The sequence below is a fragment of the Hevea brasiliensis genome, chromosome 4 (genome assembly GCF_030052815.1).
Source record: "Hevea brasiliensis isolate MT/VB/25A 57/8 chromosome 4, ASM3005281v1, whole genome shotgun sequence".
NCBI lineage: Eukaryota > Viridiplantae > Streptophyta > Magnoliopsida > Malpighiales > Euphorbiaceae > Hevea > Hevea brasiliensis.
In genome coordinates this window covers 1,916,377-1,942,248 of record NC_079496.1, presented here as the reverse complement: position 1 = coordinate 1,942,248, position 25,872 = coordinate 1,916,377, and the positions used below count along the sequence as shown (strand labels likewise).

At 35.3% G+C, this 25,872-nt stretch overlaps 4 protein-coding genes across 7 annotated transcripts; 3 read left to right on the top strand and 1 right to left on the bottom strand.

Annotated features, from left to right (window-relative positions):
- The first annotated feature begins 1,445 nt into the window (after window positions 1-1,445).
- Window positions 1,446-7,439, top strand: LOC110633017 (uncharacterized). Of its 2 annotated transcripts, XM_058144951.1 has the most exons (9): window positions 1,446-3,063; window positions 3,297-4,040; window positions 4,669-5,163; window positions 5,385-5,476; window positions 5,596-5,683; window positions 5,786-5,900; window positions 5,991-6,117; window positions 6,201-6,375; window positions 6,512-7,439. In XM_058144951.1, the coding sequence occupies exons 1-9, from the start codon at window positions 1,546-1,548 to the stop codon at window positions 7,217-7,219; spliced, it is 4,062 nt and encodes a 1,353-aa protein (XP_058000934.1). In that variant the 5' UTR covers window positions 1,446-1,545; the 3' UTR covers window positions 7,220-7,439. The 2 variants fall into 2 exon arrangements, with proteins under 2 accessions (XP_058000934.1, XP_058000935.1); XM_058144952.1 differs by lacking the exon at window positions 4,669-5,163.
- A 324-nt stretch (window positions 7,440-7,763) lies between these two features.
- On the top strand, window positions 7,764-10,947 carry LOC110633066 (chaperone protein dnaJ 49). 2 transcript variants are annotated; one of them, XM_021781521.2, is made up of 2 exons: window positions 7,764-9,195; window positions 10,391-10,947. In XM_021781521.2, the coding sequence occupies exon 1, from the start codon at window positions 8,132-8,134 to the stop codon at window positions 9,191-9,193; it is 1,062 nt and encodes a 353-aa protein (XP_021637213.2). In that variant the 5' UTR covers window positions 7,764-8,131; the 3' UTR covers window positions 9,194-9,195; window positions 10,391-10,947. The 2 variants fall into 2 exon arrangements, with proteins under 2 accessions (XP_021637213.2, XP_021637211.2); XM_021781519.2 differs by having other exon boundaries at window positions 7,766-9,195; window positions 10,394-10,947.
- A 3,051-nt stretch (window positions 10,948-13,998) lies between these two features.
- On the bottom strand, window positions 13,999-14,358 carry LOC110633048 (uncharacterized). Its single transcript, XM_021781490.1, has one exon. The coding sequence runs from the start codon at window positions 14,356-14,358 to the stop codon at window positions 13,999-14,001; it is 360 nt and encodes a 119-aa protein (XP_021637182.1).
- Window positions 14,359-18,016: 3,658 nt separating this feature from the next.
- LOC110633063 (putative E3 ubiquitin-protein ligase LIN-1) lies at window positions 18,017-25,289 on the top strand. Of its 2 annotated transcripts, none has more exons than XM_058144950.1 (17): window positions 18,017-19,060; window positions 19,407-19,473; window positions 19,591-19,854; window positions 19,942-20,015; window positions 20,111-21,259; window positions 21,485-21,626; window positions 21,809-22,054; window positions 22,149-22,443; window positions 23,020-23,141; window positions 23,232-23,351; window positions 23,444-23,575; window positions 23,676-23,798; window positions 23,951-24,061; window positions 24,285-24,431; window positions 24,509-24,634; window positions 24,767-24,883; window positions 25,000-25,289. In XM_058144950.1, the coding sequence occupies exons 1-17, from the start codon at window positions 18,297-18,299 to the stop codon at window positions 25,015-25,017; spliced, it is 4,017 nt and encodes a 1,338-aa protein (XP_058000933.1). In that variant the 5' UTR covers window positions 18,017-18,296; the 3' UTR covers window positions 25,018-25,289. The 2 variants fall into 2 exon arrangements, with proteins under 2 accessions (XP_058000933.1, XP_058000932.1); XM_058144949.1 differs by having other exon boundaries at window positions 19,582-19,854.
- Window positions 25,290-25,872: the final 583 nt, after the last annotated feature.

The following is a 25,872-nucleotide window of genomic DNA, read 5'->3' as shown; positions in this document are numbered from 1 at the left end:
GACATTAACATTATCCTTTTTGGATTAATGTTGATGTTTAATTTAATTTAGTTTTAATTTTTTTTTAAATTAACTGAAAAATTTTAATTTGAGTTTAGCTTAATAAGAAAAATTAAAATATTGAGTTTTTAATTTTTGGATTAAATTAAAACAGTAAGCAATTTAATATAAAATTAATTTTTAATTAAAATTTTAATTTTTAAATTAAATTAAATTTAAACTAAAACTTTTGAATTAATTTAAATAAAAAAATAACTAAAGTGAGAATAATTAATAATACAGGGTGAAGCTAAAACATTTTAGCCTTATTAAATAAAGCAACCTGCTTTAAGTTTTTTATTGTGAAGTTTACTATTTAATTCTTATATTTTAATGAAATTAATTATTTAATCAATATATTTTAAAAAATATACTATTTAATTTTATATTTTACTTCCACTAAATTATTTAGTTTATTTATTAAATTTTTCATTAGTTAAATAATTTAATGGCAATTAAATTACATTTTAATTTTTTTATTTTAATGAAGCTAATTAATTGATCTATGCATTTTGAAAATATACTAATTTGTTCTTATAATTTAGTTCTATTAATTTTTTTGTCCATCTGTTATTTTTTTATACCCAAACTATGTAACCCTCTCTTTCTTATTTCTCTCTCCCTAGACTCTCCACTTCTACACTCATACATTTATTCTCTTCATTATCTTTCTATTAGTTAGGTAGTCCCTATATTTTAAAAAACACATTAATTTACTCATATAATTTGAGTATGTTAGCTTTTTAATCCATCTATTATTTTTTTTAATCCAAAATACATGACCCTTTTTCCCTTATTTCTATTTCTTTATATCTTTCTCTCTTTACATTTACACTCTTTTTTCATTTATTGTTTATATTTTAGTACAAACCGTATGCATAAAAAGATTAATTAATTTTCTAAATCTCCAAATAATCAATACGATAATAAAGGAAAACTATTTTTCAATAAAAAATATAAAAATAATGTTTAGAGAATTAAATGAAAATTACTTTCATATTTTTTTAAATGTAAATTGATATTTAGTCAACATATAATAAAATTTTCATTTTCATTTAGAAATATATTTTTTCAAAATATTATATTTTTAAAATAAAATAACTAATTAATTAGTTTTAAGAAAATAAAAGAAAAAAATGTGAATATTTTTTAAAAGATAGAGATCAATTAATTAAACTCACTAAAATACATAAATTATATAGTAGTTTGACATATATTATTAACATAAAATTTAATAAAAATATTAAATAATTTAATAAAAATAAAATATAAGTACTAGATAGTATACTTTTTAAAAAATAGGAATTAAGTAATTAATTTTATTAAAATGTAGGATTAAATAACAAGTTTTTTATTATTTAGTTATTTATTTGGAAATTTAAAAACAAAAAATTAAAAGCGGGAAAACGAAAATTCGAAAGAACTTCAAGCAAGAGAAGGAGGCACTCTCCGGTGAGTGAGACCTCACTTCAATTCCCAACTGAAACTCCACCACCACCAGCCGCCATGGAAGGCACCGTAACAAGAATAATCGCTGACTTGGTAGAGACCCACTGCAACCAAAGCCCTACTCCACTTCTCTCTCGCTCAACTCTCGAAGATCTCCAATCCCTCTTAGATACTAATGATCCTCAACTCCTCGACCAGTTCTTCTTCGATCTCTCCTCTAAATCCATTTCTCCTTCAGCTCTCCTCCCTCCTCTCACCACCACCATGGACTCTGGCCCTACCCATCTCTCCCTCATGTCCTCCAATGCTTACCTCTCTCTCCTCCTCTCTCCTAATTCTCCTGTTTTCACTCTCTTCACCCCTATGTCTTTTCTCACTCTTCTCCGCTCCCTTCGTCGTTCCTTAAAGGCCCGCCCACCGCCTCCAATTGGGGAATGCCATTCCTCCGCCTCTGCTTGCGGTGGGGCCCTGGTAAAGAAGAGAAAGGGGCGTGCGTCGAAGAATAATAGGAGGAATGCGTGTGATGATAGTGATGAATATGGTAATTATAGCAATGGAGAAAGAGAAAGCGAGTTTTTTGATGTCAGAATGTTATTTTCTGTTCTCGAAAAATTGGTTTTAGTCTTGGATTTGATTCATCTAAATAGATTTCCCGATAGTCTGAAGTCTTTGGTTCATACTGTGGTGGAAATTCCGGTTTTGGCTATTGAAATCGGAGGTAATGTGATAAGTTTTAACCGATTGACGGATTTGTGTTCGAAGATTTTGCGCCAAGTCTTAAAATCTGACCATGGAGAGGAAGGGGAGACGGCGGCAGAGGTTTTGAAGTCGTTAGCGCCTTTGATTTTGGCTGTTAAGTCGCCGGCTAGGAGCTTTGCATTGGATTTTGTGAAGCATTTACTGAGAGGTATAGCCAAAAAGAACGAGGGAGTTAAAAGAGCTCTTGTAAATTTGCCACGCTATCTGGCACAAAAGGCACCGGAGAAGGCGGAGCCTAGAGTGCTGGCTGTGGAGGCGACAATTGAAATTGTTAGTGCAATGGAGTTAAACGATCAAATTGGGTTTACGGAGTATGTTGTGAAAATGACACAGGGGAAAGCTAATCTCAGGCTCTTGGGGGTGGATTTGATTTTGAATTTAATGATGTTTTTAAAAGACCCGTTTGGTGTGTACTTGGATTGTGAAGTGAAGGATTTGTGGGGTGTTCATTGCTTGGAGGCGTTAATTCAGCGTTGCTCAGACTCAAGTGCTGGAATTAGAGCTCGTGCATTGTCAAATTTGTCTCAGTTGGTGGGGTTCTTGTCAAGTGATGATAAGAATTGTGCGGTATTGAAGGAAGTATTGGGTTTGGGAGAAGGGGGCACAAAAAAAGTGGAAGGTGGGATAAATGATGTTTTGAGGAAAAGATGTATGGATGAGAAGGCAAATGTTAGGAGGGCAGCACTTGTTTTAGTTACCAAGTTGACTGCTCTTATGGATGCTAATTTTGATGGTGTTGTGCTCAAGATTATGGGAATGGCTTGTTCAGATCCGCTTGTGAGCATTCGTAAAGCTGCAATTTCAGCCCTTTCAGAGGTTAGCTTACTTTGGCTCTTCACTTAAAATGCCCGGGATTTAGCTAGGCTCTTGGTTTTTGTCACTAGGAGAGGCATTTGATATATGATGCTCTATTGTTTTGTAATATCTTTATAACATGCACTAAACTCTGTTTCTCTGTCTCTGTGTGTGTCTCTGTGTGTGTCTCTGTGTTTGTGTGTGATAAACTGATAATATAAGCTGAAGGCCTGCATGATTTAATTGAATTGCAGGCGCTAAGAACATTTTCAGATGAAATTGTGACAATTGAGTGGCTACATTCTGTTCCACGGTTAATAACTGATAATGAATCCAGCATTCAAGAAGAATGTGAGAACTTGTTCCTGGAACTGGTTCTGGATCGCATCTCAAGAGCGGGATCTGTCGAGGCAACATACAGTGATTCCACTTTCTCTCATTCAAACATTAAAGCAAAAGGTGTAGAAAGGGAAATTGAGGCCTTATTTCCTGAAGGTGTATTGGTTTTTTTGAAAGAGATCTGCAATGGAGAGGTGATACCTTGGGTGAGGAAAATCTGCACAAACCTAGGTAAAAAGAAACGATTAAAGCCCAAATTAGCTACTGCACTACAGAATATCATAAGGACTTCTGAGTCTCTTTGGTTGAGTCATTCCAAACCAATAGAAAAGTGGACAGCCCCGCCTGGTACTTGGTTTCTTCTATCAGAGGTGTCAGCCTACCTTTCGAAAGCAGTTGGGTGGAAGTTTCTCCATCATCATTGGCAGCTCCTTGACAAGTTTGGCCCAGCATCTGGTTTCAACAGCTCATCTGGTGCAGAAAATATGTATGAACATGAAGAGGGTTCTGAACCAAATTCTGTTGCATGGGCTGGGGATCGGGTTTTCCTTCTGCAAACAATCTCTAATGTCTCAGTGGAGTTGCCACCTGAATCTGCTGCAGACTTAGCTCATAACTTACTTAAAAGAATTGAAGAATTCAACATGCATTCAACAGAGGTAATTATAGTGTTCTTATCTGGAATTCTGGATCTTAAATAGGAGCAATGCTTCTTTTGTTTCCTTCTGCTGATACGCTTGCTGTTATTAGAATGGTGTAATAGCAAAAGACTCCTACTATTTGCTTAACTTGCATTTGCCAAGTTTAATTCATCTTTAAAAGGCTTCAGGTTCTACTCATTCTGATAGTGGTTAAACTTTTCAATGGATTTAGGAATCCAAAATGCACCTGATTCAAATATATAATGATGTCTTTTTATTCTTGGAATGCATGTCAAATGCAGCTTTAGGGTGATGCTTCATAAGCTGGAATATATGTCTCATGCTTTGATCTAAGCACAAAAAACATTTCTCTTTCTTGCTTTTTACCAACTCAAACATGTTCTTTGCTTCATCCGATAAACTTGAAGAAATGTAGTGAACTCCACACTTTCTGAATGTCATAGTTTACATGTTTAGCTTAGTCACCCAGGATAAGATTTAGTGGAGTTCTTTCCAGTATAGGCCATGTGCAATAAAAATTCTGCTTTGCTGAATTTGTGATGTTAAATAGGGCCAGTGGCAAAAGTTAGTCAGTGCAAGCTGTTGGTGTGTATTCATTTTGTTCAATTGGTGTATCTGCCGGCAGGTTAGCGCTCATGTTAAGGCTCTCAAAACATTGTGCAAAAGGAAGGCTTTGGATCCTGATGAGGCGGATGCACTTGTCATGAAATGGGTACAGCAAGTTCTCTCTAAGGCTTCTAAAATCTTAGAAAAGTACATTTCAGGGGATCTGGAAGCAAATAACCGAAATAGTTTCTTCACACCACCTAGAAGTGAAAGTACAAAGGGCAAGAGAGCAGCTGCTATGTGTCAATTGCTGTCAGAAGCAGTGACTGCAGCATACACTATTGGGTCTTTGGTTACTGTTTGTCCTTCAGCTGATGTCAGCTCTATTGTACCTATACTACACACCATCATCACTTCAGGAAATTCAGATCCAAAATTTAGTAAGTTACCAGGTTCTACAGTCAATTTGAAAGAGATAGCCCTCTCTCTGTACATTCAGGCGTGGCTGACCATGGGGAAGATATGCTTAGCAGATGGGAAACTTGCGAAGAGATATATTCCTTTGTTTGTGCAGGTCTGCTTCAACAAACATCTCATTAGTTCTATATGTGGGACTTCTAAGAAACACAATAATGTGCTACTTGATGGTTTATGAAAGCATTTCTAACTTTGTTGTATGATTGCTGAACATTTTAGAGCTATTAGCATATCATTTTTTTTTTCTAATTTAATCTCGATAACTCTTATTTCGGATACTTTCTTAGTTTCTAAATGCCTGTGCGCCTGATATTGCAGGAGTTTGACAAGAGTGATTGTGCAGCCCTTCGCAACAATCTTATAGTTACTATGGCTGATTTTTGTGTTCGCTATACTGCTCTAGTTGATTGGTGAGGCCTGCAAAGAATAGACAGAGAACTACTTTGGATAGTCTCTTAAATTATTAAACCAAAAAGTGCTAACTAATATTATGGTTGCCATTCTAACTAATCATTTTTTATGTCAACAGTTATATATCAAAGATCACCAAGTGTCTCTGTGATCCATGTGAACTTGTGAGAAGGCAGACATTTATATTGCTGTCAAGATTGTTGCAGGTTGAAGTTTCATTACTTTTTTCTTACATTTCCAATGTCAGTAGTGGTTATTAATAAGTGGACCTATTTTTATCACTTTTTAATTTTATCCTCACCATGCAGAGGGACTATGTGAAGTGGAGAGGTGTTCTGTTCCTTCGATTCCTTTTATCTCTTGTTGATGAGTCAGAAAAGATAAGACAGCTTGCTGATTTTCTCTTTGGTAATATTCTAAAAGGTAATAGGTTTTCACAAATCAGTTTTGCATGATAATACAAGAGGGTTAGATATTTGTGAGTTTTGACTAATGTGTAGAGGTTATGCACAGTCAAAGCACCGCTTCTGGCTTATAACAGTTTTGTGGAAGCCATTTATGTCCTCAACGACTGCAATTCCCATAATGGACACAGTGGATCAAAGAATTCAAGGACAGAAAATCGGATTTTTTCCATAAGGTAGGCTGTTAATTTTCTGTTACTGGAGGAAAAAGGTTAAAATATTGAGGTGAAGTTTTATTTCTAGTGATTGCCATTTCCAGGGGCAGCGATGAAAATTCACGGTCTAAACGAATGCACATTTATGTTTCTTTGCTGAAACAAATGGCCCCAGAGCATCTCTTGGCAACATTTGCAAAGTTGTGTGCTGAGATTCTTGCATCTGCATCAGATGGCATGCTCAACATAAATGATGTCGCAGGACAATCAGTTCTGCAGGTATCTATCCTATGCACTTCAGCAAAATGTTAAACTGCGATGTTTTTAATTAATGTGCTTGTCCAGGTAAAAGAGATTAGTGATGATAGATCAATGTCCGTCTCATTTGTTTTCTGTAAATCTTCCTACTAAGCAGGATGCTTTCCAAATTCTTGCCTGCAAAGAGATCCGAATTCCATCTGGCCGCGGATCACAGACTGATGCAGGAGAGATAGAGGAAGAAGGTGGAGATGGTGGTGCCTCTGCAGCAGCTGCCAAAGGAAGGGCTATTACTCAAGCAGTCAGGAAGGGTCTTATCCAAAACACAATCCCCATCTTTATAGAGCTTAAACGTTTGCTGGAAAGCAAGAACAGCCCCCTCATAGGTTCCCTTATGGAATGTCTCCGGATTCTTCTCAAGGACTACAAGAATGAGATTGATGAAATATTGGTTGCTGATAAGCAACTCCAGAAAGAGCTTATTTATGACATGCAGAAGTATGAATCAACCAAGGCCAAATTAACAGCTGCAGAGGCTGTTGCCACCATACAAAACGCCAGTGGCTTTCTTTCTCCTGGTGCTCCAAAGACTGCAAGCAGAACAAATGGACAGGATAAAGTCACTGAAAAGTTGCATAATGATTCAAGAGTTGCTTCAGCAATGGCAGATGCAGCTGCTGCAGCCAGAGCCCGGTCTGTGCTAAGAGAAGTGAACAAGGGAACACTGACACCACCACTTAGTTCTATAAGTGTGCCAAAACTGAAGTCAAACCAAGGTGCAAGTGGTTCTCAAAGTGATCGACCCAGCGATGTATTGGAATCTTTGAGAAGGAGACAATCTTTCAATTCTGACGATGAAAACTGATGTCTTTTGATAGCGATTTTAGCACATTCTTGACAAAATTTTTGGCCTTAAACCTCCAAAAGAAAAGGTCTCCGTGGGAACAGAACTAAGTTGACAGTATAATTCCAGTTGTACAGTATGCAAGCAAGTCTGCTAATAAGCAACAATACCTTTCTGGAGATGCTTTCCTGCAACAATATTATTAGCACAATTTATTCATTTCCTTGTGTCTTTTTAAAAACTGCATGCTTCATTGATTGGTCTATAACCTCTCTTGGTCACTAAGAATTTTTTAAAATTATATATCCTTAATGTATTGAGCTGCCTAACATCGTTGTTAGACTTAATATTGATATGCCAAAGCTAGTCCAAAATTATTTTTAACTGTAAATATAAAATATATAATTTTTTGGATATAAATATAAAATGTATATTAACGATTTATAAAAATGATCAGAGTATTTAATAATTGTTAGTATTTATTTTTTTTAAAAAATAACAATTTTTAGGACCGGTTACAGGAGACGTGGCAAGAATCCATTTGATAACCTGACGAAACTTGATAGCTAGAGCGTGAGCAAGTGCGGCAAGGCCTACCCTTTGTAAATAGCAAATCCAGACAAAAACGTGTGATTTGAGTCTTGTTCTTCTTCTTCTTCGATTCTAAATTCATCCCAATTCCATCTATTTTTTAGATGTTTCTGTTTTCAGAATGTTGAATCTCTCCGTATCAGGTAACTCTCTGCTACCATCCATTTCGCTTTTCGTTGGAATTCTTCTCTGATCTGTTCACTCTTCATTTCTGATTTGTCATTTTCAAACTTTAATTTTTCTCTCGGATTATGAATTTTGTGGGGAAGTTCAATTAGAGCGTAATTTTCCTTTCAAATTCATTTATTGAGTATTACCTAGAAAATTTTGGGGAAGAAAACTATGGATGTTAACAAAGATGAAGCTGCGAGATGTGTTCGAATTGCTGAAGAATCAATTGCATCAGGAAATAAAGACCGAGCATTGAAATTTATTAGAATTGCCCAACGTCTGAATCATAATTTGCCTACTGATGAGCTTTTAGCTGCCTGTGAGAAGATTGATTCTTCTGGGTCGATACCATCTTCTCTAGATGAAAAATGCGTTGTTGATAATAATAAGAACAGGACTAGTTCTGCTAAAATTGATGAGGGTTTAAATGGAGAGCGGAATTATACTGAAGAACATGTGGAATTGATTAGGCAGATTAAGAGGAATAAGGATTACTATGCAATTCTTGGGGTGGAAAAGACTTGTTCTGTCGAGGAGATTAGGAAGGCTTATAAGAAATTGTCATTGAAAGTCCACCCAGATAAGAACAAGGCACCAGGATCAGAGGAAGCATTCAAAAAATTGAGCAAGGCGTTCAAGTGCCTGAGCGATGACACTTCGAGGAGGCAGTACGATCAGACTGGTTTGGTTGACCAATTTGAGTATAATCAGCAGTACAACGTTAGGAGGACAAGGAGAAGGAGAAGTGTGCATGAGTTTTATGATGATGATTTTGATCCGGATGAAATATTCAGGTCATTTTTTGGTCAGACTGACATGTTTAGGGCTCATCATGTTTATAGGAGTAGAGGAACTGGTGGGAGACACCGGGAGGAGTTTAATGGAGGAGGGCCTAATCTGCTACTGCTTCTACAGATACTGCCTTTCTTGTTGATTTTTGTGCTTGCTTATCTGCCCTTTTCAGAGCCAGATTATTCTTTGCATAAGAATTATTCCTATCAAATCCCCAAGACAACTGAGAAACTTGGAGTGGAGTTTTTCGTCAAATCAGTGGCTTTTGATGACAATTTTCCTATTGGAAGTCCTGCAAGAGCCAACATTGAGGACAATGTAATTAAGGACTATAGAAACTTGCTTTGGCGTTATTGTCACATAGAACTCCAGAGACGTCACTGGAGTAAGAATATGCCCACTCCTAACTGTGATAAACTTCGGAATCTGGGGTTAGCATAAAGGTGAGCCGATTGCACCATTTACTTGTAACTTCAATCTACACTAATTTGTGTTTGTTTTTGATCCATATCAATTTATGGTATTATGCACCATGCCTCTTTTCTTGTTTGTATTAGATTCATGCTAATGTTTTCTGTGCATTGTCTGCTTGTTTAAGAGCTATTATTGTGGTGTTGTTTGCTGGTTCAGATTTTTATGCAGTACAAAGTTTTATGAAGTTGCTCCCCTCTTTAAAGCACTTGCTTATGAGTTCCAGCTTGTAGAATGTTGTAGGAAGCTACTTATGTTAATGCCTTTTTTATCATTTGATCTCTCTCTGTTGGCAAGGTGTATTTACCAAAGGCTTCAAATATACCCCAAGTTATTGCAAACAATTTGTGGGATTCTAAGACATAATGGTATCAAGATTTAATGGCATGGTGAAGGTTTAGCATCTGCCTAACAAGTAACCACTATAGCGATTGAACATGAGACCATCAAAATTTCATCCTTATTTCAGTCAATTGATTTCTCATCTTGGTATCAATGCTGAATCTAGTTCTTTCAATTAAAATAGTATTGATACCAGAGAAATACAACTCAACATTCTCATGAAGATGCTCATTTTCATCCATAATGAGTATTATGATGACAGCTTATTTCTTTCATTACTTGCAACAGTGTACATGTTCTTAAAAAACAAGCTTGTCCGTGGGCATATGGTTGAGTGTGCTGCTGGTGGGATATGATCTCCATCTGTCTGTTGACTGATGGGCTTCAAGTATAAGACTTGTCTGGCAATCTTATAATTTAGGCATCAATCCATGTGATGATCTCATTTTAGCTTTTAAATTTTATTTGCTAATTCTCCCAACTAACCAACTCCTAAATTCTCATTTGCATATACATTATCATCTGCTTCAGATCAATCATTTGACGAAGAATCTAGGTTAGATTTGCTGGCTGCATGACATGGCATGGTCAATGTTTGTGTTAGTACACTGCAGTCTATAGGATTATTAACCATTTGTTTTCACATGTGTCTTTACTATATGTCAGATTTACTGGCTGCATGATATGGCATGGTCAATGTTTTGTGTTAGTTCGCTGCAGTCTATAGGATTATTAGCCATTTGTATTCGTATGCGTCTTTGCTATATATTTGATATTACAGGTCTATCCACTTAGCCAACTCCTGTAAATGTGATTTTGATAAAGTAGGGAATGTACTGGAGATGGGAAAGCTTGTACATGGAAGTTTGTTGATGGGCCTAGCCAGGAGGTCTCAGTTTGTCTACAAGCCAGAGGGTGTGATTCGAGTCCCATAGATGTGATGCGCATTTTCCGCCTTCATTAAAGGGGACATTTGGCCCTGCATAATATGCCAATGCAATGCTAGTCCAGGATTTCATCAAGAAGGGTTTTCAACACCCTAACATGCCACGAGCTTTTTTGATAGGAATAAGTAGGTATGCGATTTGTATATGGCTTGTTTAATATTTGCCTTGAAGGGCGAGGATTTGATGAATTGAAAAGGGGGAAAAAAAAAGAAAGAAAGAAAGAAAGTGATGTATGAAGTTTTTCTTGGTTTGAAAGAATTATTTCCTTACCATAGATCTTCACATATGTAGTACATTGAATTTTGATCAATGTCTTGGAGCCTTGTATTAACTCTCCTAGAATAATCTGTTCACTGTATTCAAGTCTTTGTATTTGAAAACACCAGAGCTTTTAGATGCAAAGATCTGCTAATCAGTCGAGAATTGTCGCCTTAATACGAATTCTACCAGTTCATGTGGTTGCTTTTATTAACCGATATATGCTCTGCACTAAAGTGGACGAGTATGACTCGAGGATCACATTGAAGAAGGCAGCAGCAGTAGCCCGATCAATAGCAAATATAGCAGCCTCAACCCCTGCTTCATCACAGAAGGTGGCAATTGTAAAGAACATCCCCCAGCCATCATATCCAAACCCAAGTGATCTCGCACCGCCAGCCCAAGGTCGCACTTCCTGCTTTATCCAAAGCTGTATCAGTATTTACTTTATAGGAACCAACAGGTGGTGGAGACCAACTTACAGTCCTCCGGGCGATACCTGGCTGAGACATCAACGGCTGACACTCCAAAAATTCTTTGAGGAGTTTCTCTGCATTAGAAACAATATAAGGAGCATCCAAAATCTTATGCTTATGAAGATGCAGGTTCCTAGACCACACCATATGCCCCAAAACACCATACAAACCCTCTTGGAACTGGTTAGAAAAAATCTAGGCAATAGAATTTTTAAACCACTGGAGAAGAGATGCAGCATTTGCTGGCTGCGAAACCTGAAATGGCCGGGGACACCAGACACTTCTTGCAAATGGACAATCACAAAGCGCATGAAGGACCGACTCAGTAGCGCCCCCACATCTGAAACAGCTTGACCCGTAAGAAATCCCCCTTTGATTCAACGAAAGAAGAACTGGAAGTTGGTTCTTACAGGCCCGAAAAACAAAATGTTTAACTTTTGCAGGAATGCGAAGCCACCAAAGCTTTTCTCAGAAGGAATCACGAGAGAACATTGCTGACATTGAGGAATGCCGCGCTGCTTCTTCACGAAGGGCCAAAGAGTGTGTGCTGCACAGGGAGAAGGTCCCATTCTTCGAGTCATGCCACGCTAGAACATCTTCAGCTCTTCTACAGTTCAAAGGGATTGCATAGATTCAAATGGGAGAAAAATGGGCTCAATCAGCTGCTTATTCCAACTGCAAGTCTCGTGATCAATCAGCTCAAAAACCATTGCATCATGACCAAGTAAGGATGTTGGTGACCAACCAGAAAACCATTTTGGGCAGTCAACCAATTATCTCTCCAAATTTTAATTTTAGAACCAGTGCCCACTTTTCTTAATCAACCACCTAGCCTGAATAATACTTCTCTACGCAACACTAGGTTGATATCCAATGTCAGCATCAAGAAAAGACTTCCTAGGATGATATTTAGCTTTTAACAAGCGGGCTAAAAAAGAATTTGAATCCTGGACTAGTCGCCAACACTATTTAGAGAGCATCGCTAAATTAAAAGCCTGGATACTCCGGAATCCAACACCACTCATATTTAAAGAGAAAAAACACGACTCATATTTTTCGATCTACATAGCTCCAATCAAGAACGCCAATGAATTTTCTGGTCATCTATATCCTGCTCTCACCAAAAGTTTGCCATGAGGAATTCAATCCCGTGACAGACATCCTGAGGAAGAAGAAAACAACTCGTGGTACTCGTTGGAATGGATTGGATGACAGCTTTAATTAGGACCTCCTTACCTGCTTTCAAGAGGGTTTTCTCCTTCCATTCCTTTAGCTTTAGTCCTAAATGGACATCATGTCAGTATATCGCTAGATATGTGTCATTATTAAGAGTTCATTGATAATATTTTATGTATTCAAGAAATTATCATATTGAATAAACCAATCATTTTAAGTTTTGATTCTTTTGTATTGGTAATCATCATAATCACCATAATCATCACTATTAATCCCAAATCAAAATTGCTAATCATCACTATATCAAAACTGCAATTGTGATTAGCAAATGAACGCATCCCACTCTTTCTGCAATTGTAAAAAAAAAAAAAATCCCACTATTCCTGCAATTGTCAAAAAAAAAAGAAAAACTCCAAATCAATTTAATAAAAAAATCTAAAAAAATAAAATTTAAACATCTAATTGCCAAAATCATCATTTCAAGATTTTATTTTTTTTAATATAATTAATTTCTATTAAATTTTAAATTCGAAACTTTAATTTTTACAATGACATCAATGAAAAATATTAACTTTTAAAATAGAATTACTCAAAAATTTCTTATAATTAAAATTCAGACCTGTTGAACCTCACCAAAAAAATTAATAATAATAATAAATAAAATCTGCTCTCTCTGTTCAATATGAGTGCATGCCATTTCTTGGGTCAGCGTGTCAGCAACAAGGACTATTGCGTAAGAATCTTCCCATGTGAAAAAAAAAAAACTGTTATCCTGCGCCTGTCCGCTTCTGATCACTTCTACACTTAAACTTGGCCAATCAACTTCTTTTTTTTTTAAACTCCTCTATATGCCCACACGTGCTCAAGTGCAAGGTTTGAAGAAAAATTCACAAAATTATTAAATAAATTTAGATAATTATTTAATTATTTTAAATTTATCTAATTTTAATATTATAATTTTTTAATTTAAAAATATAATATAAAATTTTATCAATTTTTAAATTTTATATAATAAATTTTTTTTAATCTCTTAAACATTAATTTAAACAATTTTAATATAAAATTTAATTAATATTTTTTTAAAATATGTATAAATTAAATATTTTTTTATAAATAAAATAATTTTTTATGTAAAAAAAAAATATTACACATTAGAAAGAGATAAATATTAAATTATCTCACAAATGAAGAGACGCTCGCGCTCACGCTCTGCTCCCCTTAAATACGGCGGAGAGAGATAGAGAGAGCCGCAACTTCGCCGCCGTGGACCGACTCTACTCCGGCAGCACCGGATCTGAAGTTAGCACACATTCATTAGCATCCATCTAAGGGCAATTTTGTTACTTCATCAAAAAATACAGATATTTTAGCTTCCCACTTCTGGGCAGTTACCACTACGAACTACTTTCGATTACAATAATACCCTCGCAATAAGATTCTAAATACAGAAACACCATCCTATTTTCATACAAGAAAAATCTACGTACCCACTATCCGGAAATTTACAATAAAAGGAAATTGAAATTAAAAATAATAATAATAAATAATAAAAAGACTAGGCCCAGATCCACGCAAGTTAATTGCCGGAATCATCGTCGCTGCCAAAGATGGACATGCGATTGTAAAGCAAGAACAAGATCAGAACCAGAAAAAGAGCAACGCCGACAGGTGAGCCACTGACTCGGTGAATGGTGTCAGGTTCGCCGGTAGAGAAAATAGTGGAGACAAATGAGCCGTGATCGGAGGAGAGGTACTGGATGGTCAAGAGAAGGACAATGGGGAGGAGGAGGAGACCTACTGGGCTTAAGAGCTCGGCGATGGCTTCAGTAATGGCCTCACCTTGGTCGCCGAGGAGGAAGGGGGCAAGCACCACCATGCACACTACTACTGCTATTATGATTCCATGGGGTGCACCGCCGTGAGCTCTGCCTTCCATCATTTTTTTGGTGGGCTATGGTTTTCCCTCTGCAAGCGAGTGGGAAATAGGGCCGTGAACTGGTCTTAAAATGGCTGCTGCGACGCGTTTTTTTATAATAAATATATTTATAAATAAATATTTAGTCACCATCTGTTTTGGAAATTTTTTTTATATTTTTAAATATTTAAAAAATATATTAGTAAAATTATTTTTTTAATTAAATTAAAACTAAGCAATTTATAAAGTAAATGACTTTCCTCAAAAAAATTATTTTTCTAACTTTAGCAATTTTATGGATAAAATATTTTAATTTAAAACTTAAATTTATAATACAATACATGAATTCAATCATTATTTTTAAATAAAAATATATTGTGTTATTAAAATTTTAGATTTGAATTTATTGGCAGTATCTTCTTTAATTTAATCAAAATATTTTTATATTAGGCGATGTAAATAAGTCCATTTCTATATATTAGATTGTATCAAAATAAGATCACCATAATTTTTCCTATTTTTGGTAACATATTTTTTATTATTTTTTTATTTTTTATTATTATATTGATACTTCTATCTCTCTCAATTAATTTGATTTTATGCTCGGTCATTTAACTATAGAAGTGATCTTTCTCATCAGAAGCTTAATGGAGAAATATAGAGATGTGAAGAAAGATCTACACATGGTTTTTATTGATTTGGAGAAGGCTTATGATAGTGTTCCAAGAGAGGTCTTATGGAATGTGTTAGAACAAAAGAGGGTATCTATTAGGCACATACAAGTATTGAAAGATATGTATAAAGGAGCAACTACTATTGTGCGCACAATGGGAGAGGATACGAGAGATTTTCATATCTCAATTGGATTACACCAAGGATCAGCCATAAACCCTTACATTTTTACATTAATTTTAGATGAACTGACGAAATATATATAAGAGAGTATTCCTTGGTGCATGATGTTTGTGAATGATATTGTTCTAATAGATGAGACACGAGAAATTAATTAAATATATTAAATATAATACTTATTAATATAATTAATTAAATTTTAATTATTTAAAATAAAATGTTGACATTTATTAAATTATATTTAACAAATTTTAATAATGTTCTTAAATTTATATAAAAATATTCAAATAATATAATGCATAAATGTATAATTATCTTTTTAATATTTATGAAATATTAAATATATATTAAAAAATAAATATATTAAAATAAAAAACACATATCTATTAAGTTAATTCAATTAATTTTGATTTTAAAAATTTTTTTATGAGATTTTATATTTAATTTTTTATAAAAAAAATTTATTAAATAAATGAACTGATTGAATCAATCTAGTTACATCAATATACTAATTTAACTACTCAATTAATCGAGTCATGACTGATCATTTTTTTTACCTAATTTAATTATAAATTTAGACCCTAATTCACCCATTTATAAGTTATAGACCGATTCGATAAAATAATTCTCGGTATAGTAAAGCTAAAATGGGAGACACGAGGACAATGGATTCAGACGGGGTGAATTAATGGTTGTGCAGGATTTTGGACCCCCCCGATCACGTGCCTTAGATTTTTTATTGGTGTTGGGCCATTGGGGCGGTAAATTGGGAATGCAATTGGGATGTTGATGAAATATAAGTTTTTTTCAAATATTTGCAGCTGTGATTTGTAGATTTATTTTCTCTGTAATTTGTTTTTGTTGAAATTTTTACAATTGAACTTGAGTAAATAATTTTTTTTTCCAGATTTTATAATTTATTGATTTATTTTTATTGAAATTCTATAATTTGTTGAAATTTTTTATTATTATTATTTTTATTTAAATTCTTTTATAGAATCATAGAGATTGGAGATGCAAAGGATAATAAAGAAGAGAGAGAGAGAGGAGAGTAGACTCAAAGCATAAACAATAGAACAAACCCAGAAATTATATAAAGAAATTGATTGATGAATACATCCACCATAATTACACATTGCAAAGGCTCAGCCCAAAAATTTCAAGTGTATGAAGCCCATCGAGGAAAGGCCAGAAGTGTGCAGAAAGTTTTTACTTGGCAAGTGTAGCAGGTTGATTTCAAGCCCAACTCTACACCTTCAGCATTTATACATAGGCCCAAACCTTTCTCAGACTGTCAACCTCGACCTGCCAGACAATTTGCTGATGGCTTAATAGGCCGAATTCTTGGCTCATGATCCTGTATTTATATAGGTCCAAATCAAAGGGTGGGAAATTATTTTAATAATTTATTGGACCAAGAAACTTTATCCTTGCTAAATTATTAGCATGACCTATGATTCCCAGTTAGGTGTTATCAAGCACTCGTGGGGGGAACTCATACATGCAATCTTTTCTCCATCGCTGGATTGATGAGATGGCTACATGTGAATTTGATCCAAAGCCTTACTAGCTCGTGACAGACAAGGTTGCAATCCATCCATCTATGGTAGGGTCCCACCACACTTACCAATTTTGACCCTTAATAACTTAAACCCTTGAATTTTTATCATAATCACCAATGCATTTAGGTCAGTCATACTAAAATCGTTTTCAAATTGCAAGATTTTGAATTCCATAGCTATGTATATGTACATGCACTACAAAAGATATTTTCTTGGTAATGTTCTGATAGTTACAGGATGATTTGCAAGTGTCTAATACTGTGAGTCTTGTGAAGAGCATCTCTTTGGGTTAAATGTTGGCTTGCAAGAGAGCTTACAAGTAATGCATTGGGTTCTGCTGCTACTTCTGGTAGTGTCCTTTTCATGACAACCTCAAGAATGCTAGCATAATTTGCCTCCATCACACAAAACAAAAATAACATTGGACTGGAAATTACACACCTACATTGGTTCAACTTAAGCAGATCCACATGGATTCAAAACATAATCAGGGCCTGAATTCAGTAATATATTTTGCAGTAAATTTCTACTAGATAATAGTCAGTTTAATGGCTTTTTTTTTTCACTATTGAGGTGCTTTTTAGGGGCAAAGAAACTGCCACTCAAGGCATGGTTCTAATGGTGAAGCTTCTTCTGTCAAGTCAGCATGCCTTTAGTTATGGTCCTGGTACATGTGTGTGTATGTGTGCCAAAGATTGCAAAAATAAATGCAATTCTGTGCTTCGATGCTTTCGAAGCATTTACAATAATGTTATTGATTTTCTGATCATTCCACTGTCCTCCCTGACCTGGCTCATCTGCCTATGAAGCACTTGTGAGAAGAGGATTTTTTTAATTAACAATTGCCATTATGTAATTTGGATTAGATTAATGGCTGCTTTGGAAAATCACATGATTGAATGATAACGCAAGTCCAATTATATATTGTCTAATCATGGTGAAAGCTGCAAGAACAAGAATCTCTTTAATATATCAATGAATTTTAGCTCAGTGATTTTGGAGTTGTTTCTAAAATTGTGGTATCATTTCGATTAAAATTAAATAAAAAAATAATAATGAGCAGCGATTGTACCAACAATAGCATGATAATCAATAACTAGGCCTTGACAAATTGAGCATAATACAAACTAATACAGCTAAATCTTAAAAATATCATGTTTTTCTGTTAAGGCAATAATTGTGAAGAATAACTGGTGTCACTTTCTGCTAAAGGGTACAGCTTACTTTAACAAAGCAAGAAAAGAGAGGAAGGAAGGAACTTGGAAGTGATATGATAAAGGGCATGTGAAGATAAAACAGCAAATTTTGTTTTCTTTTGCCTCTTTCCCTGTCTGAATGGGAAGCAACGGTCAATCTTTTGTCCTTCGGCAGGTGGAGAAATAGAGGGACCAAGGATGTTCGGAATTTGGCTACAACAGTCACGGGAAATTGTTCTAAACCTTCACTCCTCTGCCAGAACTTATATATCTCTTTCTTCAATCTCTCTCTCTTTCTCTTTCTTATCCTCCATGAGTGGCTTCTCTTTTCCTTCAAGAAAAATTGTACATGTCTAAGAGCTCCATGGCTTCTAGTTCTTCCTTTTCTTGCTCCCCTTTATCTCATGATTATGAGAGACCAGATCTTGAATCCATAAAAGCACTTGTACTTGCAATAAATGAATACTTTCTTGAGTTCTTAGGAAATGCTGATTTATGGAATTCTTTGAAATCTCAGTGCATTTCTAAGCTAAATATTAGAAATCAGGAGTTCTTTGAATTCTCTGAGCATTCAGTCCTCTCAAATCTTTACTGGGGCATTGAAAACATTGAAGCTGCAATACAAGCAAATTGCACAGGAGAGAAAACTACTCGGTTAATGAACTCGGAAAGAATGCTTCAAGCCCCAGCATTGCTTGATGAACATGGAGTCACAGCTGGAATTCAAAACCATTATTTGGTTTGCTGCTCATATTTTTACCTCTCAGCAGTTAGGAAGCTCCAAAATGATGAGTGGCAGGTTGCCCTGCATTTTCTCCAAGCAATTTTGGTCTCTCCAAGACTTGTTCGAACCCAACTTGCACCAGAACTGTGTGGAACTCTCTTTCCATCAAGCACTGTTTTGGAAATGGGGATCATGGTTCGAAAGAATGATAATGAATCTGTCACAGATTTTCTTAATGAGGCCAATATCAATGATGCAGTCAGGGATATAACAAGAAGATGCAAACACTGGCTAATGTATTATCAGATCATGTTATATGGAGCAACTCCTCAGTGGAATTGCATTAGCAGAAGTACATCATCCTATAATGGAGAATCACAGCATTTTTGGTAAGTTTTACTTCTCCTGCTATCGTAGTTAATAAAGATAAAAAAAAAAAAAAAAAACAGAATTCTAATAAATGATTGTAGATTGAAATTTGATAGCAATAATTTTCATATTAAGCCATTTGAATAATTTTGGATTATAACAATAATTTTCATATTAAGCCATTTGAATAATTTAGGATTAGCTTCTCAATAGTGTAGCATAAAGAACATGATTGTCATTTAATTAGTTTGTCTTCATTCATTGTTTTTGGTTTGTAAAAATACCATTCAACTTTCTCTACATTTAGAAACTATATGAATTTTAATGCCCTTGAAACATCCCATAATCATTGGCTTCTCATAACAGGCAAGTGACTAACAGCAGTAACTCTTCAAATTCAATTGAGGAGGGACACTTCGTGCAAAAATACAAGGTAAGCCCGAAACTAACGTGTAATTTCATTCAGACTATGTGCAAATACAGATATTCTCTTATGTGAGAAAATTGGTTAGTTCTGAATTTAAAAAAAAAATTCTCATAGTTAATGCAGGATGAGAAAGTGCATCCACTTGATCCTCAAGAATATACAGCTGATGATACTGCAGACAAAACTAAGACATGCATGGAAATTCAAGAACTTAATGATAATAATAAATCTTTTAATCATTTGGATCAAGTTCCAAAGTTAAAAATTCACACTGAAAAGTATACAAGCATCAAATGCCTCCAGGAAGTATTGTTGGAATCCCAATCAGATACACCAACTTCAGTAAATTCAAGCTACAGTTATTATCTGGAAGAAGATGATGTGGAGGTAATGGTTTGAAAGACAAAATAAGCCTTTTTTTTTTTTTTTGAGAATTATAGCTGTTGACTAGTCACTTACCCATTTGCCTATCAGGTAAACATCGATGAAAGTACAAGCTCAATTAGAACTGCAGGTGAAGATGATCTGCAGCCAGCAGTTTGTGAACAGTTATGTTCAGAATCACAATTATAGGGCACTTTTACTTATTACACGCGAATGCGATAGAGAATTTAAAATTGAAACTGTTTTTATTTCTGTACAGGACACCACAGGCTTCTTGCTTGAAATTAGATCAAATATGCACAATGATGGTTTTTCCACATGCTTCTCAACAAAAAGTGCAGGAAGTTGATCCAGTAAATATTAGTAGATTATATTCTGGTAGATGCCCAAGTTCTATCAGCGATTTTGATTTATCCATCTTGGAGCTTAGAAATAGAAAGTCAGGCTCCTTCCTAGATTGCAATGTTGAAGACAATTCAGCTCAGAGGCCACAATGGAGACACAAGGCCCAAGTGACTGATCAAGAAGCAACCACAGCACTTAAGAATTGTAGGCTTATGCAGAGGGATGACCACAGCCAAAATAGCATGAATGAATTTTGTCTGCATTCTGGAAAGGATTCCAACATCGAGTTAATGACGATATTTGAGAAAGCTATTTCAAGGCTATGCTTCTCAGAAGGATTAGCAAAATGTGAAGAAGAATATGCTGTAGAAGTTACATCCGTTTACAAAATGTTAGACTGCAAAAAAGGAATAAAATACACAATCTTAAAGGAAATTATTCTGGATCAGCTGCTAACTGCTATATCAAATTCTAAAGGGGAAAATGTCTTAAGGGCATCGATATCTATTCTTTCAACTATTGCATCAATAAACAAGTCAGCTATAGAAGATATCAAGAAGAAGGGTTTGAGGTTATGCGATTTGGCAACTGCTCTAAAGCAAAATGTGCATGAGGCAGCTATTCTTATCTACCTGATAGAACCATCTCCAGTAGAAATAAAGACATTAGACATTCTTCCAGAATTGATGGAGATAGTGTGCACTTCAAATAGATATAAAGGAAAACCAGCTTCAGAACTGCTGACACCTCCTGCAGCATCATTGATGATTATTGAAATACTAGTAACTGCATTCGACTGTGCTACTAATAACATGCACTTGGCTGCTATCAATTCTCCTCGAATTCTTAGTAGGATCTTAGATGTTGCTAGAGAAAATAATTTGGAAGAGTGCATCTCTATGGCCAACATTTTGATAAAATGCATGCAGTTTGATGGACAATGCAGAAAACATTTATCACAAATTACTCCTGTGGCTCCATTTAAACATCTCCTAAAAAGTAATGTGAAGCGTGCCAAGTTCACAGCTCTTCAGTTTTTCCATGAAATCCTTTGCATGCCAAGGTATGAGTAAGTGTAATTTGGTTCTGTAAAAATTATCCAATCAGAAAATGCATTCTAATATGAACCAGGATTCTATCAACCATATTACTCCAGTACAAAAAATATAAACATCCTATGGTCATTACATAAGAGAAAAGCATGTCATTTATTTCCAAGCAGAACAGAAGGGGAAAAACTAATTCAGAACGGGCTTTTAACACCATTTACTTTCCACATTTTTGCCAGGTCATCAGCCATTAGCCTTTTGCTACGGATACGTAAAGAAGGAATTGATGAGATTATGCACTTGCTGTTGCAGTGTGTCCAACAACTTCAACCTGATTACCAACTTCTGGCAGCAAATTTATTTCTGCAATTAGATGCTTTGGTTAGTACTGTAACTTGGAAGCTAAAATCTCACAGGAGAATATATCATTTATTGATCTAACATGCTTTATACCTCAAAATTTTTTTCGGATCTTTATATATTAAATTAATTAAAAATAACAGCATTTAAATTACCACATGATATGATTTGAATTGAACTGGTTAGATATTGAATATATGCAGGAACATTCATCTGGAAAAAGTATGTTCATGGAAGAGGCCATGCAAATCATCCTCAAGTCAGTGGGGTCTGAAGAAAACTCTACTTTGCAGCAACTATCTACTTTCATTCTGGCAAACATTGGAGGAACTTATAGTTGGACAGGGGAACCATACACAGTTGCATTGCTGGTGAAAAAGGCCGGTGTGACCTCTGTGTATCATCGGAATATGATCAGAAATTTTGACTGGTCAGATGAAAGCCTGCAGGTAAGATGTAAGAAACAAATGAACAAATAAATCCAATCAATGCGTTTTCTCCCTATTAAGTAGAGAGATTAAGGGAGAGGTTCATGAAATGCAGGATGCAGGAATTGACTCATGGTGTAGCAAGATTGCAAAAGGCATCATTAGTACAGGAAGACCTGTCTTCCAAGCTTTAGATACAGGTATAAGAAGTAAGATCAGGAAGGTCTCTCGGAACTCTCTCACAGCAATTGCATGGATTGGATGTGAAATTTCCAAGTATCCAAACAGCCTAAGAAATTCTGCATGTGAAATACTGCTTAATGGGATTGAGCAATTTCTGCATCCAGGAGCAGCATTTGAAGAAAGACTTCTTGCCTGTCTGTGCATTTATAACTACACTTCAGGCAAAGGTAATTCCCTTACTGAGTAACAACTAACAGGAACTCACACCAATAAAAGATAGATTGCTAGTGGAAAATACCCAAGAACACACACAAAATAGAAAATAGAGAGAAAAAAATGAACACAATAATTTTTAGGTGGTTCAGCAGTGAGTATGACCTTGTTCATGTAACTTTTTACACTATTGAGAATGAGAACATTATAGTCCTGTGTATATTGATTTAATCCTTGTGCACCCTGAATTCCTAATACAAATAGGATTTATATAACCACCCCAATAATGAAAAAGGCCCCTAGGAACATCAACATGAGAGGCATTCTACCTCTTGTTGTGGAGCTAATCCCTTTGCCGGTGGCTTTACTTAACAGTAAATTTCCCTCTTACTAATATGCGCCATAACTCAACAATGTTTCATTGTAAAATCATATATAACTCAACCAAAAATAGATTCAACCTTTCCCTTAATCCTGAGGAGGCTGTTTCACTGCACCAAGAATGACCCTCCTTTGATCTAATGGCTACTAGCATAACAATGATTAAGCAATTTGTTGAGCCCCTATTTAGATGCATGTTTTCTGTGTAGGGATGCAGAAACTAATCCATTTCTCAGAAGGGGTAAGGGAGTCCCTAAGACGTTTTTCAAGTGTAACCTGGGTGGCTGAGGAACTACATAGAGTAGCAGACTTTTATTTGCCCAACAATTCTGTTAGTATTCTAAAATCAATGTTTTCTCCAGAACCCATGTGTCAGATTCTTTATATTGTCTAACCCAACTTCTTATAATGGCAAGAACAGCGTATATCCTGTGTACATACACAAATTTTAGAGGCAAAGCACAACAGCAGTGGAGCAGTAACTGCTCTTATCTATTACATGGGACTGCTTTTCAGTGGCTATTCTGATGGTTCGATTAAGGTATGTACTATTGTCATCTATTTTAAAGTTGGATTCTTGGTTCTTGCAAAGATTCAAAACAAAAAAGACTTGTGTGCTAATGAATTAAACAGGTGTGGGACATCAAACAGCAGTCAGCCACTCTTGTATGGGACCTGAAAGAGCACAAAAAGGCAGTCACATGTTTTTCACTCTTTGAACCTGGGGAAAGTCTTCTAAGTGGATCTTCTGATAAGACAATCAGGGTATTTGCAAAACATAGATTGCATTCAACTATTGATCTACCTATGCAGCCATGTAGGAAATGTAAATCATCCATTTTTAAACCATGCCTTGATCCTGCAGGTTTGGCAAATGGTCCATAGAAAATTGGAGTGCATTGAAGTTATAGCAATGAAGGAATCAATTCAAAAGATAGAAACATATGGCCAAATGATTTTTATTATCACCCAAAGCCATGGGATGAAGGTACTAGTCAACAAGATAATAATGATGACCACATTGATTATTTGTTGCGCACATACTAATCTGTTAATTCATTGAGAAAAAAAAAATCTGTAATACCCTTGAAAAACTGAATGTGGAAAAGTCATTCAACTATAGGACTTGTTATTTGTCAGGTGTTTGATTCATCCAGAATAGTCAGAGAGATAAGCAAGACTAAGAAGGTGAAGTGTATGACTGCAATCCAGGGAACGCTTTACATAGGCTGCATGGATTCAAGCATACAGGTGGGTTGGTTTCTATAGGCCTCTTTTTCATACAAACCCGTGTGAAAATTGGAAACAAAAATGTACAGTGAGTCAGTGCTGTAGTGATTGCAGAAAGTGAATGAATAAATGCAAAAAGTGAATGAAATATATAGAAATTATGTAAGACATGAAAACTTGTAACTTATTGTGACACTGTTCACTATCCTAGCAAAACACTTTACACGGCAAATTTCCATTTCAGGAATTAGCCATTGCAAACAATAGGGAGAGAGAGATCAAGCAGCCAATAAAGAGTTGGAGGATGCAAAAAAAGCCCATCAATTCTATTGCTGTGCACAAAGATTGGCTTTACAGTGCAAGTTCAATCGTTGAGGGTTCAAAAGTTAAGGTAAGAACTAAAGAACCATAAATGTGAATCTAATACAATACGAGAAAAAGCCTCAAGTGATTGGAAGAATGTTGCAGGAATGGAGAACACATTACAAGCCCCAAATGTCAATAGTAATAGGGAAAGGCAGAAACATAGTAGCAATGGAAGCAGTAGAAGACTTTATATACTTGAATTGCAGCTCATCAACTAGTACCCTTCAGGTATTGAGTTTTCCCACTTTCTCTTATGAAAAAATTATACCCGATAAATCTTGCCCTAAGCAGCTGTGGCGGGTTGCCACAAATGATAAGTAATTTTCAATTTTTCACTATGAATACTATCTGTGAAATTAGATATGGCTGAGAGGCACACAACAGAATGTGGGAAGGATATCAGCAGGCAGCAGAATAACAAGCCTCATCACTGCCAATGACATTGTTCTATGTGGTACAGAGAAAGGATTAATCAAGGTATGTTCATTTTAAGCTTCTCATTTTGTACTGCATGGGAGTTGGTGGATTATAAATGGAGGTAATCTCTAATCTTTTTTGTGAGTTACACTTCAATGGTTGTTCCTCTTTTACAGGGCTGGATACCACTCTAAAGGCAAAAGTATTATGTGAAGTGGCTAGAAAATTCCACTACTGGTGTTTGGAGTCAGATTTAAATTTCATGTAAATATATAGCCAAGAAAGAATAGAACTATCATTATCAAAATCATATGTTGAAAAAATATAGTTTTGTTATTTGTATTACAGTTGAACAACAAACCTGGAGATCATGAAAAATTAATTTATAGCACTCCCAGGCCGCTTTTTTGGTTTTAATTGATCATTGTATACTATTGGATCTAAATCTAATGGGTAATTTTTATAATCCGTCCCAAAACTTTGTTTCATGTTCACTACCACCTAGGCCTGTGCAGTTTTTTGTGTGAACCGAAAAACCGAACCGAACAGAGTCATTTCAGTTCAATTGGTTCGGTTTTTAGTTTTATCGGTGCGGTTCAGTTTAAACTTTTAGTATATTCGGTTTTCAGTTCGGTTCAATTTTTTATCAGTTAAAATCGATAAAATCAATTAAATCGAATAGTAAATGTTAGTAGTATGCCCTAGAGTATATCATTTTATATGTATTTTGTACATATTTTATTAATAAAAGGCAATTTCACTTTTCCGTTTACATAATGTATTCATGTGTAATAGAAAATGTCCATTGATATTTTGTTAGAAATTCTATTTTTAAGTTGTTAAGAATATGAGTGACAGTATTTCTAGCACAAAGTATCATAAATTAGTTCACAATCGAAGATACTTCACATAGGACATGACTTATCCAGAAAGATTATAATCATATTTATTTCCAAGATATTTTATAAATAAGATGGAGCCACATAACAAATATAATAGGCACTTATACATGATAAGTAGGCCGAACCAGTGACGCATATGACAAGTAC

Bases quoted from the DNA above. Each gene is read 5' to 3' on its own strand.
- LOC110633048 (XM_021781490.1), bottom strand. From the start codon at position 14,358: ATGGAAGGCAGAGCTCACGGCGGTGCACCCCATGGAATCATAATAGCA.
- LOC110633063 (XM_058144949.1), top strand. From the start codon at position 18,297: ATGTCTAAGAGCTCCATGGCTTCTAGTTCTTCCTTTTCTTGCTCCCCT. The intron at 19,061-19,406 runs GTAAGTTTTACT...TTCTCATAACAG, and splicing joins GGAGAATCACAGCATTTTTG to GCAAGTGACTAACAGCAGTA. The intron at 19,474-19,581 runs GTAAGCCCGAAA...AAATTCTCATAG, and splicing joins ACTTCGTGCAAAAATACAAG to TTAATGCAGGATGAGAAAGT.
- LOC110633017 (XM_058144951.1), top strand. From the start codon at position 1,546: ATGGAAGGCACCGTAACAAGAATAATCGCTGACTTGGTAGAGACCCAC. The intron at 5,477-5,595 runs GTGAGGCCTGCA...TTATGTCAACAG, and splicing joins TATACTGCTCTAGTTGATTG to TTATATATCAAAGATCACCA. The intron at 6,118-6,200 runs GTAGGCTGTTAA...TGCCATTTCCAG, and splicing joins AATCGGATTTTTTCCATAAG to GGGCAGCGATGAAAATTCAC.
- LOC110633066 (XM_021781521.2), top strand. From the start codon at position 8,132: ATGGATGTTAACAAAGATGAAGCTGCGAGATGTGTTCGAATTGCTGAA.